The following is a 14,780-nucleotide window of genomic DNA, read 5'->3' on the forward strand; positions in this document are numbered from 1 at the left end:
TGGTTTGGAATCATCATTTTAGTGGCCTGACTTTGTTCGATCCCAGCCACCAGCCTCTGGGTCCTGCTGGTCTAAGCAACACCTCTCTGAAGAGTCTCAAGCTTACTTCTGAAAGGCAGGGCTCACAGAGGAGGGTCCTGACAAACTCTATATTCAGTCCACCATTCCCTCCTACATCTTGCCCTTGAAGCAGCTGACTCTAAAATAATTAGTAATGCCCCGGACTGGCTGACCACTCCCTCTCCTCCTTTCTGCAATCCCGTCCCACTCAGTGCTGCCAAGGAAACTTCTCAGGTGGGCTACAGGGACAAACTGCGGCCCACATTGCCATTAGTCCTTGCCGGGGGCAGGGTCGTACTGCTTGGGAATCCCGCTTCAGGTGCATCTCCACCCCCAGCCCCCACAACTGTGCTAAGCCTAGGCAAATGACCACGGAAGCTTAGCCACTTATCAGTCAACTAACTTCTCATTATGTTCTGTATTCCCACAAGGAACAACAGTAATAACCAAGGCATTAAAACAGAGCCACAACCTGAAAGAAAAGAGATCTATCGTCTCCATCTGGTTTACCCATTGCTGAGAACAGTCACTCCACTCCACACCTGGGAGATGACCAGGCTACTGCCAAGGCCCATTCAGTACTTAGCTCATCTTCCCTGTTACTTTGCTTAGAGATTCGGCAATCCAGGTTTTTCTTCCCTCATTATGTCAAAGCTTCGGGGGAAATAGAATGTCTTCATAAGATGTGTGAGGACCACTCTTAAGATGGTTATGAGGAAAGAGGAAAGAATTGGGTGTTTCATTGTACTGCGCTTTATTAGATTTACGATTATTAAATAATAATAAACAACCATGGCTTGGGGTGCTTAATGTTTTGTCAAGAATTTGATCTATTTTCCCAACATGCCCTGCTTTTCATTCCTTCCCTCCCCTCTTCCTTCTTTGCCTCCTTGGCCTAGAGCGGCTGCTGGGACCGGTGAGCTGGTGAGATTTCTGACCAGAGTATCAAGCATGTGCAGTCTCTTTACGCACCAACAACATTGGCTCAAGAGATTGTAAACGGGCTCCACTAACGCCTAGTCAATAGCTTACACTTGCTAAAACATAAAGGCCATTTCTAGAATCAAGCGTTCAATTAGGCAATCTTAAAAGATGGTAGCCTATGTGATCTTTGTGATATGCCCTAAAAAGGCATATATCTTTAAACTGTTTTCCTTTTATTCCCCCCCCACCCCCCAACTTCTCGCAGGATTAAACAACCTGTTCTTTTTCTTGACGTCCTTTCAGCCCTTGTTTTGTGCATCCGACGACGAGGTAAGACAATCGTAAAACAATCGTGAGATGCTGGGGGATGGTTGCTTCCCTTATGCACTTTAGCATCCTCGGGGCAGAACTAATAAATATTCAGCAAGTGCTGAGTTGGTCCATCCCCACGTGCGTCCTTCGCCGATCCATGCCAGCTATCCTTTCACAAACAGTTTTACTTGGTAATTTACAAGTGTTCTGGCTGCACTCTGCACCTGCCAGTATCGCAGTAATTAGTTTAGGCTGCAAAATGATTTCTAAATTAAGGTTCCGGACTTGTAAAATCAAGAAAGGCTGATAATCACCGTTGTAACTGTGGTAGCCAACGAGTAACGGGATGGAAGGCTCGGACAAGTCCGTCCAACCATCCCACGTGCCCCTCAGAGGTCTCTGCGAGGTGCAGGTGGAGAACAGCTCCACAGTTAGAGGCACGTGGTAGAGACCGTGTGCGATGGTTTACAAACACGCTCTTGCTCCTGTTATACATAAGCAGTATTTTTTTTGGGGGGTGGGGTGTGTGTGTGCGCGCGCGCATAGGGCTTGGGCATCGCGCCCAGGAGCGCCCACGGGTCCTGCAAGGTGGGGAAGGGCGAGCGTCCGAGCAGGTGGGACGGAGGGCGGCGCGGGGAGTCGGACTTCTCGCTCGGGGCGAGGGGGGCCGGGAGCCAGGAGGGGAAGGGACGAGCTGGGAGGGAGCCGGGGAGCGCAGCGGACAGAGCCGGAGGAGCGGAAGAAGGGGCGGAGGGAAGGCGAGGGGAAAGAGGCGGCGGAGAGCGGCCCGCCCCTCCCGGCGTCCTCCTCCGCTCCCTAACTCGGGCGGGCCCGGGCCGGCCGCCGCGCCCCCTCCCGGGGCTGCGAGCAGACGGCGGAGGCGCCCGCGCGCTCCCGGCCCCCCCGCGCGCTCCCTCCGCGCTCCCCCCGCGCGCGCTCCCTCCGCGCTCCCGCCCTCCCCCGCGCGCTCCCGGACCCTCCGCGCGCGCTCCCGCCCCCCCGCGCGCTCCCGGACCCTCCGCGCGCGCTCCCTCCGCGCTCCCGCCCTCCCCCGCGCGCTCCCTCCGCGCTCCCGGCCCCCCCGCGCGCGCTCCCTCCGCGCTCCCGCCCTCCCCCGCGCGCGCTCCCTCCGCTCTCCCGCCCTCCCCCGCGCGCTCCCGGCCCCCCCGCGCGCGCTCCCGCCCTCCCCCGCGCGCTCCGGCGTTCCGGGCATGCGCGGTGGGCGGCGCCGCTCCGGGCCGCCCCTGCCGCCGAGAGTAGGAAGCGCGAGCGCCGGGCGCCCGGCTGTCAGTGCGCGTGGGGCCAGCCCGCCAGCCCGCCAGCCCGCGAGCGGCTCCGGCTCCGGCTCCGGCTCCCGCGCCCGCTCCGGCCCGACTCTCCGCGGCCGCCGCCGCTGCCGCCGCCGCCCAGCCCGGGGTCGCCCGCCGCCCCGCCCCGCCCCCGCCCGCCCCCGCTCCCCGGCCGAGGCAAGAGGTGGTTGGGGGGACCATGGCTGACGTTTTCCCGGCCAACGACTCCACGGCGTCTCAGGACGTGGCCAACCGCTTCGCCCGCAAAGGGGCGCTGAGGCAGAAGAACGTGCACGAGGTGAAGGACCACAAATTCATCGCCCGCTTCTTCAAGCAGCCCACCTTCTGCAGCCACTGCACCGACTTCATCTGGTAGGTGCGCGCCGTGCCGGGGACCCTCGCTCGGGGCGCGCCCACTCGGGGAACTTGGGGAGCCGGCCGAGTCCCAACCCGCGCCGGGGACACTCGCGGGCGGGACTCCCGGGGGGGTGGCCGCCGGGTCACACCCCCCCCCACCCCACCCCGGGTCTCCCGGGCGCTCCCGCCGCTCGCTGGCTGTGAGCAAAGGGGAGAGCGAACGGGAGAAGCCAAGGGCAGAGTTTCCCGGAGGAACCGGGGAGCGGCGGCGGCTGCGCTGCGCGGTCCGAGCTGCTGGCGAGCCGGTCCGGGCGCTTGCGGGCGCGCGTGTTTCCCCGCGGGCCTGGGCTCCCCTGGACCCCTGGGTCCTTGCCTACCGTGGCTTGTACCTGCTGGGCACCGGGGGGACTGGACTTTGGAGGGTGAGCCCGGGGAGAGGCAGCAGCAAACTGTTGCGAGCTTGCGGAGGGGGAGGGGGAGGGGGAGGTAAAACCGGGCAGGCAAAGGGCTGAAGGGCAGAGGGACTCATTTAAAATAGACCCTGTCAACACGAGATTAGACCCGCAGCCCGGGGGATGAGGACAGAGGCCCTAGTTAAGGAAACCACCGTTAAGGTGTCCGAGTCCGGGCGCGGAGTTTCCAGGGAACGCCGGTGTTGGCTGGTGGGCGCAGGGGTTTGGAGGAGACGGAGAAAAGGGACGCGCCCCCCCCCCCCCGGGTGGGGGGGTCTCTGAGCCCTGTGATGCTGGGCGGAGCTGTGTATATACCTCTTTCTGGTGAGAGTTTATGGCTTTTACGGACTCTCAAAACCTTGACAACCCTCCCTCCCTCCAAGACACCGCCCCCCCCCCCAAAGTTTAGGAGGCCGAAGTTGAGGGAACCCCAGGTGCTCCGGTTTGGGCAGTGAGCAAATCCCCCCCCCCGCCCCCCAGGATGGTAGGAATCCAGCCTTTTTCTATCTCCTGTTCAGGAATGTAGGTAGAAAGCGCCCCAAGTCGGAGCTATTGCAAGGGTTCCTGAACTCCTGTCTCTCCAAGTCGGGGTTGCACTGGGGTGGCAGTAAGTCTCCGTGTGGCACGTATCTTGTTGGAGCCCTAGGCAGCACTTAGAGATGGCTGTGTGAATCCATCACACCTGGGGGGAGAGCAGCTTGAAGGGTGGATTCCACAAACGTGGTGCTAATAAGACACTTTTTCCTCAACGGATGGCGTCTGAATTCATCATCCTGGGGTGGGGGTGGGGGTAGGGGGAAGAATCAGGAGTCCTGCAGTTGTGCTGATAAGGTGCTTAACTCTTCTTTTATGGATGGCATTATCCGAACCTATCACGGCTGGAGGAAATCCCCTCTACAGGCCCTACAGATGTGCTACTAAGATACTTTTCCTTTATGGATGGCTATCTGAATCCATCACACCTGGGGGAAAGCATCTCTAAGGGAGAGTTCCTACACATAGCAGTGCTAATAAGGGGCTTTTCCCTTTTCTTAGAAATCTCAAAAGTACTTTTAGGAAAAGCACAGCCACCTCTATGAATGATTTCTACTATGTACTCAGCGTATGAAGCAGTTGTGCTCTAAGGAGCGAGTAACTGTAGATACGGCTATCTAAAAAGTACTTAGAGCGTCAGAGCGGGAGGTTACTGCATCTAGTCAAGGAGAGTTCTTCAGGCTCTCCTGCCAATTTGAGGGATCCCATAAAAGCACTGAGACTGCTGACTACTTCTGAGGGAAGTAGGTGAATTAGGAAAGGGACTTGCGGCATACATACCCAGGCAAGCTGATGTCTTTCCACTGTCTGTTGCCCTAAAGGATTAGACCCTGGTGAACTGCTGTGGCCCTTGAGGTCACCAGGTGTAATGTGAAGCAGAAAATAAGGTCTCCCTGTCCGCTTCCTCCCTGAGTAATTCCTGTAACACTTCTCCACCTAACCTAGAAACTACTTGGAAGCTCCAAGAAAATATTCACTAGGGTTATCTAGCCAGTGGTATTAACTTCAGTTGTTTTTCATTGTTTCTACAGGGCCTTAATCTAGGAGTTTGTTTTAAATATTAAGAGCTGATACTTTAAATGTCTGGGAGATGACTAAGTTACATATAAAGATCTATGAAGTGCTTTGTCAACTTAAAATGCTGTGTAAAGCAGGAGATTATGACTAAGACTTTTAATGCAGTTCATCCTAGTTGAAGCAGTGTTTACAATGTAATGTCCGTGGTAGGACTCTCTGCTCAGAGTAAATCTGCCAAAGTAATTTACAAGAACAAAATAGCCTCTGTATTTGCTTGGAATACTACTGATGCTCTAAAAAATTAGATCATAACTTCCAATGCAACAACAACAACAAAATATTTTGTGAAATCTGGCTCCTTTTTGAACCAGAACTTAATGTGGAGTGGTACATTGTGGCAGTTTCTAGACACCTATTTTAAGTACATACATAACAAATGAAGATGCTTTTTAGTTGTGTTTAGGGGAGAAAAAGGATTTTCCACTTTCTTTAGGGATAAAATTAAAGCACTTCAATCATAGTCTTCATTTGTTGACCACTATAGTTCAACTCTGAATATCGTAGTCCTGCTCTTGTCTGGAAATTTAAGTATGGTTCACAAAGTGTAAATTGGAAAGAACCTTAAAATGTTGAAATAATTCTGCCTTTGGAGGCCATACAGAAGTGGGTTCCCCCACCCCCAAAGTTGAATTTATTCAATACTCTATGTAGACATGGTTTCCTATCAAATCATTGGTGTTCATGTACAAACCTTTAGTTCTGTGGAATACTTTGTCTCATAACTGGCTTAAATATGGTATACAACACAAAATATGTTAAGATACTTTGTTATTTCTGTTTTTCAGGGGGTTTGGGAAACAAGGCTTCCAGTGCCAAGGTAAGCTGTCACGTTGGATTTTATTTTCAAGTACAATATGAAATAAACATTCCAAACACCAACAGTATTTCCAGTCATTTCTTTGTGATCCAAAAAAAAAAAAAAAATTAGATATTTTCGAAATGAGGTCTGTAAATTTGGGCTGTTAAAAAAAAAAAATTGTATTGCCTAGTAATCTGCATATAGAGCTGCCGTTTTTCTCATTGAAAAAAAAAAAAAAAACCCTTCCTGTAACTTTATTTTTTTGCCAAGAACATTCTTGTCAGAAACTGCTGTCTTTGTGTGGGTGTTGAGGAAAAGAAATGGAATCACTTTGTATTCATGTGGCTTTTCTTGTTCTTGCTCGTTTTTGTTCTTTATCTCTTACCTATGTATTGGGTTGGACTCATTGTAACTAATCTTGGGCCATGCATCACTCTGGTAATTCTGTTTTTGATTACTGATTGCTCAGAACAAAATTAGCACATCTTAGTTACCTAGGTTATAATGCGTTGCTGTGCTAGGAACCACGTTTTTTTTTTTTTTTTCCTTTAGTGTTATTGTGACCGAAGATGTACTACTGATGGATTGCACTCCAAATACCATCTATCTCCACCTCTGATCTGTAGTCCCATTTTGCGCTGGTCAAGTACCTCATTTTTTATACTCTGTCCTATTTGTTGAAACGTAATACTTTGTAGCTCGCGAAGGCATCCCAGGCTCATAGCCCACCTTCCAGTTCTCTTGTTATCTATGTTTATTTAGTTCTGGTTACGTTTCCCATCTGGGCATCGGTTTATTAGGGCAAGTGGAAAGTGTGCATTCAGCCTGGAAAATATTATTGTAATGCTGCTTAATAGTAAGCACATTAGGGAGATCCTGTGTACCTAGGACTCTAAAATTGTGCTAGTGAGTTGGCTTTTAAAGTTCTTCAAACTCATGAATTTCTTACATAGCTTTCTAAATCTAATGTTCATGCAGATACTTTATCGTGTAATTAATACTCTACCCTCATGATGTGCTTCAAACCCCTATTCAATAAATCACTGAGAGGTACGTTGGGAAATGAAGGGATATTCCTTTAAAGAATAAAGAGAAGGGTGTGTGCATCCCTCTTTATAAAAGATGAAAGGAAGGTGGAGCTCTTTACATTTCTCAGTTGCAGCACTGAACTTACATTAGGCAACCTTTGGGTCTCACTTGAAAAGTGACTTTTAAATGTGAAAAGTGGGATCCCTGGGTGGCGCAGCGGTTTGGCGCCTGCCTTTGGCCCAGGGCGCGATCCTGGAGACCCAGGATCGAGTCCCACATCGGGCTCCCGGTGCATGGGGCCTGCTTCTCCCTCTGCCTATGTCTCTGCCTCTCTCTCTCTCTGACTATCATAAATTAAAAAAAAAAAAAAAATTATAAAAAAAAAAAAAAAAACTTAAATGTGAAAAGTGTGGTTCCAGGCTACTGTGATTTGCATATACTGTTTGTTGTAATATTTGTGTGGGAAGCTACAGGAACCTAAGAATACTTGTTGAAAAAGGTGTTAAGCTATTTTATTTATTTATTTTTTTGCATACTAAGATTTCAGGATGCAGTTGGTCCCTTTTAGACCTGCTTGTTTAAGTCGATTTTGTGAAATCACAGTAGCCATATTAGGGGGGACAAAAGGGGGACCTGCATGGTTTCCCCACCCCGCTCCACCCCCAGGCTGTATGGATATTTTTTTTGAGTGGATTAGTAGATTAATAGTCTTATGTCAGCATAACTCCCATAAAGAAAGAAGCGAAATTCTATGCCTTCTCTTCTCTCCCTTAGGGATAAGTTCTTTTTAAGATACTCACAGCTTTTAAGAGATCAAATTTTTAAATCCTTCTGCCATTTGCTGCCCACCCTCCTCCCCTGCGGTATATGGCGAGTATCCTTCCCCGTCAAAACATTTGTCCCAACTGGTTTAGTAGTCCCATGTATGCGTGTACCAAATTTATTCATCCATTTCTCTAATTTCTTACTGGTCCAGTGTTGCTGCCAACAATATCCTTGGACACTGGTATTTCTAAGAGACCTAGAACATGTGTGTACGTCTTACATTTTAATGAGGACAGCTAAGTTCTCAGAAAGTTACAATTTACATTTTCAGTATCAAGTGTCCCCCTTTCCTTTCATTCTTATCAGTATTGGAGAATACAGGTCTTTCATATTTTTGTTCTGGTAGTGAAGAGGCCTCCCTGCCACCCACCCCCACCCCTGATTTTCATCTGGTCAGGGTTTAACATTTTTCAAACTTGTTTTAGCATTTTGTATTCTGTGAATTGCCTTTAATACTCAAAATTTAGTTTTTACAAACTAGACAAAACAGAGCAGTGACTATGTGCTTTATGAACTGTTCCTGAAAGAAGTAAACCATAGGTCTCCTTACAGTAGTTTCTGTACTGCATCTACAAATTTTAATTCCAACTATTTCAATAACAACCTGTCATGTGCTATTTGTCACATTTTGTTTAATATGTGTCCTTTATATTTCACTTCGAGTAGGCCTATGCTAGTTCTCTTATAACTTCTGGATGTTAGCTCAGGATAGTGCTTTTTAACTGCGCAAAGTTGTTTAACGCTTTGGTTTTGGCATTCTCAAAAGGAATCTACATCTGACCTTTTTTATTATTGCATGGAGCCCAATGCAGGGCTTGAACTCACAACTCTGAGATCAAGACTGGTTGAGACCAGAGTCAGTCAGTTAACCTGGTGAGCCACTTGGGTGTCCCTAACATCTGACCATTTTAGAATACATTTGAGTTAGAATATGCTTGTTTTCTCTTAATGTTCTCTAACTTAAAATCTTTCCTGCTCTGTTTGATAGAGTCCCATTCAAGAGAATAACTCCTCCTCATCCTGTGCCTTTGGTGACATACCATCTGAAGATGGCAGCTGGGTTTGAGACTTATTCCATATCAGTTTTCTCACCTGATGGAGGCAGCATATTCTACTTCCTAGTATGTCACTTTGGTCAGTAGATACAATATCTGTAGCTAAGTAGACTTTAGAGAGGCATATATGCTCCAAATGAGTCACCTATTGGTGAAGTAAGATAACTTTAAAAGTCATCATTTCACTTAGTAAACGTTAAGAACTGGAAGACTGAAGATGTGACTTGTAGTTCTTTAAAACTGGGTGTCTAATCTGTGCTATTTAGAAAGCCTTTTTAAAGCGTATAAAGATTTCCCTCCCCTACTTCTTCCCATCCCCAAGATGCAATCTGAATGGAAGCAGGAATTTCTGATGATATCTTGGATTGTTGCAACTTGTACTTCATGGACCCTGTGCCCTTTAGATTGCAATCCAGGTGTACAGCCCTAAAAAAGTGGTATTACCTGGGCAGATCACACAGGAGGATCCCACTGCCTGAAATAGTGAAATCAAGGGCAATAAATACTGGCGAGAATGAAGAGTGCACAGTAGATTGAGAAGCCATTGCAATTAAGATTCTTAGAGATGAAGATGAGCTTGTCCCTTTTGTAGATCTGAAATGCTCTTGATGGCATCTTGATTTTTTTTTTTTGTTTTTTTTTTAATGGTGTAGCTTATTCTCCTGGTATGCTCCATCTACTCTGTATAGATTTCATCCTGGAAGGCTAGCGCAGAGCAGGTCCTTGCTCACCCCCTATTCCCTCTGCTTCCCTACCTGCTAAGGAGAGGGAGAAAGGTATGTCTGAAGTTGAAATTCTGACCTGGAAGGTCTGTCTCCTATTGGTAGTGTCAGGCACTGGCTGCTTCCAAAAGCTGTTGTCCTGGAACAGCAGAGCCATCTACCATGCTGCTCAAATGTTGTCTTCCTCTGGGGCAGTGTAGCCAAAAAGGTCTTATCTATTACTTTGACAACTGGAAAAGGGAACAAGCCAACTTTTTTTTTCCCCTCAGCAAGACCAACATACTTCTCAAATTTCAGTGATAGAAACAGCCTCTCCGAACATGACCTGCTTATTTGATGGGCTAAACAATTGCTTACATAGCCTGTTACATCTGATTCATCTTGGCATATCTTTTCTGCTTTTTCTGTCATTTAATATCACAAATCAATGAACAACTAACCCAGGTTTTTTGATCAAGATGCCCTAAAGAGACTGCATCAGAATCCATCCCCACCAATGACCGTGGTCAACAATCTACACTGTTGATGATCAACCCTGGATGTTTGAGGAATCTGCAGGGAATGCACATTTATGTGCTCTTGGTATACTGTTCTGAACCTGGAGCTGTTTCTCTAAGCATACACCAAATATTGTACTTCACCTGTGACTCCAACTTGAAGCTATTTCTCAGTAGTTAGGAATTAAGAATGTTTCCCTTGGCTTTTGACCTTTGATTTTAGAGTCCTGTTTTAGGGTAGATCTTTCCATCAGCTCGCCTGAGTGGGATGGTGTTTCTTATCCCTTCTGTAAGAATGAAAGTTGATGTTTGAGGAAAGAAGAAAGTTCCCCCGCCCTCTACATCTTGGCTGTACAAGCAAAGGAATTCCAGAAGACCAGGCCAATTTAAGGGAGGATGACCTTTAATAGTGAAGGGATGGAGTTGGCAGCTTTTCAGAGGAGGAGGTCTAGTTCTTACCATAGCTTATGGAATGCTGGGAACCAAGCACTGTGGATACCAAGTGCCAGGAGATAGAAGGGGGCTGAAGTCCAAATTGGGCTGAAGTTGATGGTCCTTAACAGATTAGTCCTTCCCGTATACTGGATTAGCCACTCCTAAACGCTTAGCACCAATCCACTGATCTTTAAAGTTGCCACCATGATTTTTCCATCTTCAGACCTGGGGGCAGCACCTCACACCCTGTTTCTCCTTGGCTACTCCTCAGATTGGAAACTAGGTTAACTATAAGTGAGCTCCCAGGGTCACTGATACAATTCTGGGAATGCTGATCCATGAAGAGTGTAACTTGAAATTTTGGCGGTTTTGCACTGAGGTGCAATCAAAGCATTATTTCAGCTTCGAAGATGAAATTGTCAGGAAGATATAAAACCTAGAAAAGCATGATAGAGATGGGCAGTTAGAACTGCTTGTCTTTCGAACGCCGTTTTCCTCCACAAAAATGTTAATACTTGTTAGAAAATGTAGGGACGCACGGACAAAACTGTCGGGTATTCCCATTTGGTGCTATATACTTGTTCGGAAATGATTTCTGATTAATGGCTTTCTGAATTGCCACTTTCACTTAGTGCATTAAGCACAAGTATTCTGTTTTACTCACATGCTCCCCACCAGAATCCAATGCAGTAGCATATGGAGTGGTTATTCATCCTCATAGGCAGTAGAAACCCTAATATTTCTTTTTGCAGATGAATCTGACCTTGAAGTTTCTTCTTTAATTTTATGATGAAATGACTTACTCCCCTGAGTGTTTTACTCTCCTAGATAATGTTATTCAAACTTAAGTTTTTAGGCTTATTAACCCTTAACTTGCTCACTCGTTTTCCATGAAAGTATTTTTTCAAAGTAGAATTCATTGCAGAGCTTGCCTAGCAGGATTAAACTCAGCTCCTTAGGATATTTTAAGCTTGTTTTGCTTTTTCAGACTCATCTAAGGATGCTTTCTTTCTCTCCATGCTTCAGTCATTGAAAATAAGTTGTAGTTTCCCAGAAAGTGTCTTTGTGTGTGTGTGTGTGTGTGTCCCGATAACACCTACTTGACTGTGAGTCTTAGCGTGGAGTTTAGCTCAGACCTTTTCCATCCTCCTTGCTATTCTGGATCTCTATCATAGGAACCTTCACCCTATAATCATTTGTCTCCTCTGCCAGCTTTGAGAACAAGGACTGACTCTTATTTCTGTCTCCTGGGTTTAATGCAGTGCCTGGCGCTTGGTAGACGCTATATAAATATTTGTTGGGTGTGTGATTATATAAAAGGAGAGATATGATATGAATGTCCATAACCAGAAGGATCAGTGACTTCTGCCTGCATACTATTTTTTTTTAACCTAGTTTATAGTTCAGTTATGTCAACTAGGATAGATCTTTAGAGAACTTAAAATATTTTTTAAAGCTAAGCATATATATTCAAAATAGAGGACAGAAAATACTCATTTGTAGAAGTTCTACGCAATGCTAAGCCTAATGCTGAACCACTTACTGTACCTCCTGTATTGAGAGAAGTATGTAGGCATCCATAATAGATCTTATTTCCACAAATAAAACGAGAGCACTACTATGGGCCCCAGCTGGAGCAGGGAAAGGTTTTGGGTTCAAGGTAAAAAATTAAAACCTGCTCCACTACGTGTACTTGGTACAGTCCTTTTAAATGTTCTAGTTTCCTTTGAAGTGGCTAATAGCTTAAACGAGACTGTCATGCTCCAGAGGGAGTAGTAGCTCAACTTTACTGATTCTGATATTTTTAAACTTGGTGTACCTGAAAGGTTTCTGTGCCTTGATGTGTGAGAAGGGATGGACGAACGTGACAATGAAGTGCCCGAGTGGAACTGTTAGAATTTCATTAGTTGCTTTAAAGATCTTAGTCTGAGGAAAGAAAGGACAAATGTTAAATGCTACAAGATGCTAGATATGTGGGAGTGCTCGCATTTTACACACTTTCATCCCCAGGGCACCCCATGAAGCACAGGATCTTACCCCCTTCTTAGCAGTGAATGTGCTGAAGAACCTACCAGGCTGGTTGGGTGGAGCAGAGGTTCACATTCAAACAGTTCTGCAGAAAACATATTTCAGAGCCAAATGGAAACTTTTTTGGTACTTACAAAGCCTGGATTTATATTAGAGGAAAGAATGATGCCATTAAGGGAAGCATGGAAACATTTCTTGGTGACAGAATTAAGGCTTCGCTGTCCTCCTGTCAGAATTTCCATGACAAACCCTTTATTTTCAGGTTTTGTTTTCTTACTAGACTGTGAAACCTTAGGTTAGACTTTAAGCTTAGATATGAACACTTCAAGACTGGAATGGTATTAACAGTCAAATCTAGATGAAATTACTGTAGCTACATTAAAGCCCTCTATTAAATTATACAAAGGAGAAAATGGCTTCTGGAAATAGATTTCTATCAAAAATGTAATGGAGGGCAATGATTTGATTAATTGTCACACAAGATCAGAATTATTTAAGACAAGGTTCACAAAGTAAGATTAGCATGAGGACAGTTAATCTTGAATGCCTTCAGTTGACTGTGTCTCCTTTCCCTTCCCCCCACCCCCCACCCCCAGTAGCTATCCCTCTTTAGTTTTGGCATTTTGGGAAATACAGGATCCATCTGTATTATCTAGGGTGACTGCAATAGGTCATCAGAACACGAGGGGGATATAGGTGGCATGAAATTTAGATACAACTTGGACAAATTTGTATGAGAAATAGGGTAAGAAGAGAGCCTAGTTAACAGCTAAATTGAGCAAAATTCTCTCCTGGAGTTGATTCAACCATGATTTCACCAACAGGATAATTGGCACTTTTGGCTCTTAGGGGATGTACAGAAGTTCACGCACAGGAGTCCATGATGTAGCCTTTCCTGCACTTGACACAGTCACTCATGCAAGTACTTGTTCTCAGATACCCATTCTAAGTGCTGCTCATTGACACGTTTGAGCCTCACAATTTTGGAAGGGGTAAGCGGTGTTATCCCCGTTTTACGGACAGGGAAACTGACCCTGAGATCAGCAGCTTAGAACTGGTCCAATGTCACAAAGAAAATGGTGGAGCTGGGCTTCAAACCCAGGCAGTATGGATCCAGACTCCATGCTGTGAACCCAAGTGTCCCGCTTCATGGTTCTTTCTGTTCGTTAGGTTTATGCCACTGACTTGACTACGGAGACGTGGAAGAACAGAGTGGTCCAACTCCAACACTTACTGCGCATATGGCTCATAGTGGGAGATAACGGCCGATGTGTGGACCTGCACCATGTGTTGTGCCAGGCAGTGTGGGGCATCGGACCAGAGGGGGACTCTGGATGAGGAAGACTTGGTCCTCGAAGCCCGAATGAAGTCAGGGTTGTTGAAACTGTGGGGGTGGGGAGATCATTTCTGGGCTCCTTAGAAGTAGCCTTTGGGCTTTGGAGGGTACAGAGAATGGTCCCCCCTTTTTTTGAGAGCCAGATAATGAATGAGAGCACAAACAGAGAAGCAGACTCCACACTGAGCAGGGAGCCCAGATAATGAACGAGAGCACAAGCAGGAAGCAGAGAGAAGTAGGCTCCCTATTGAGCAGGGAGCCTGGTGTGAGGCTCAATCCCAGGATTCTGGGATCATGACCTGAGCTGAAGGCAGATGCTTAACCGACTGTCACCCAGGCGCCCCAGAGAATTTCCTTTGATTGAAGAGGTGGGGGAAGATTTTCTAAAAAGGGGAAAATAACTGGAGCAAAAGGAGAAAGGGGGAGGGATGGTGGTGCAAGGGACTTCCATTCAGGGAGCAGCACAGACCAGGGGAGGTGTACATACTCTGAGATGTTGCCAGTGGTGATCCCCAACAGAAAAGCAGGTTTGACAAATGTACATAGAACTACATTCTCTCAGGAATCCTGGGTGGCACAGCGGTTTAGCGCCTGCCTTTGGCCCAGGGCATGATCCTGGAGACCCGGGATCGAATCCCACGTCGGGCTCCTGGTGCATGGAGCCTGCTTCTCTCTCTGCCTATGTCTTTGCCTCTCTTTCTCTCTCTCTCTGACTATCATAAATAAATTAAAAAAAAAACTACATTCTCTCCCCGTCGCTCCCCCATACTGCTTCTGTGCCAACACAGGACTTTGTATCTTTTATGTGGCTTCTAGTTTTCAGAAGCTCACAATTATACATTAAAGCATTGTATCTCCATATGAAAGATATATTGTATTGGAGTTTAGAAGCTAACTTGTTTTAGAAAGTGCATGGCTTTGACACTATTCCAAGGGTCTTTCTATTTTCTATTTTGAAGTTGGTACCGTCTATGACCGTATCCTGTTGGAAGTCCAGGGTGTTACGGCATGGAAATGATAGGACCAGAGATGAGACATTGAGACTAGGT

General features: G+C 46.6%; 1 protein-coding gene across 3 annotated transcripts in view; it reads left to right on the forward strand.

Annotated features, from left to right (window-relative positions):
• The first annotated feature begins 2,596 nt into the window (after positions 1 to 2,596).
• The window catches only part of PRKCA (protein kinase C alpha), a 395,118-nt gene continuing 382,934 nt past the window's right edge, over positions 2,597 to 14,780 (forward strand). Inside the window, exons 1-3 of one of the 3 annotated variants that reach the window (XM_049114585.1) lie at positions 2,862 to 2,957; positions 5,791 to 5,822; positions 6,357 to 6,445. Coding sequence is in view for 2 of the 3 variants with exons in the window: in XM_049114584.1 (XP_048970541.1) it covers positions 2,785 to 2,957; positions 5,791 to 5,822 (205 nt within the window). In the remaining variant the exon portion in view is untranslated. Of the gene's footprint in view, positions 2,958 to 5,790; positions 5,823 to 6,356; positions 6,446 to 14,780 lie in introns of all 3 variants that reach the window. The other 2 variants (XM_049114584.1, XM_025436489.2) reach the window with 2 other exon arrangements.

Source organism: Canis lupus, chromosome 9 (genome assembly GCF_003254725.2).
Source record: "Canis lupus dingo isolate Sandy chromosome 9, ASM325472v2, whole genome shotgun sequence".
NCBI lineage: Eukaryota > Metazoa > Chordata > Mammalia > Carnivora > Canidae > Canis > Canis lupus.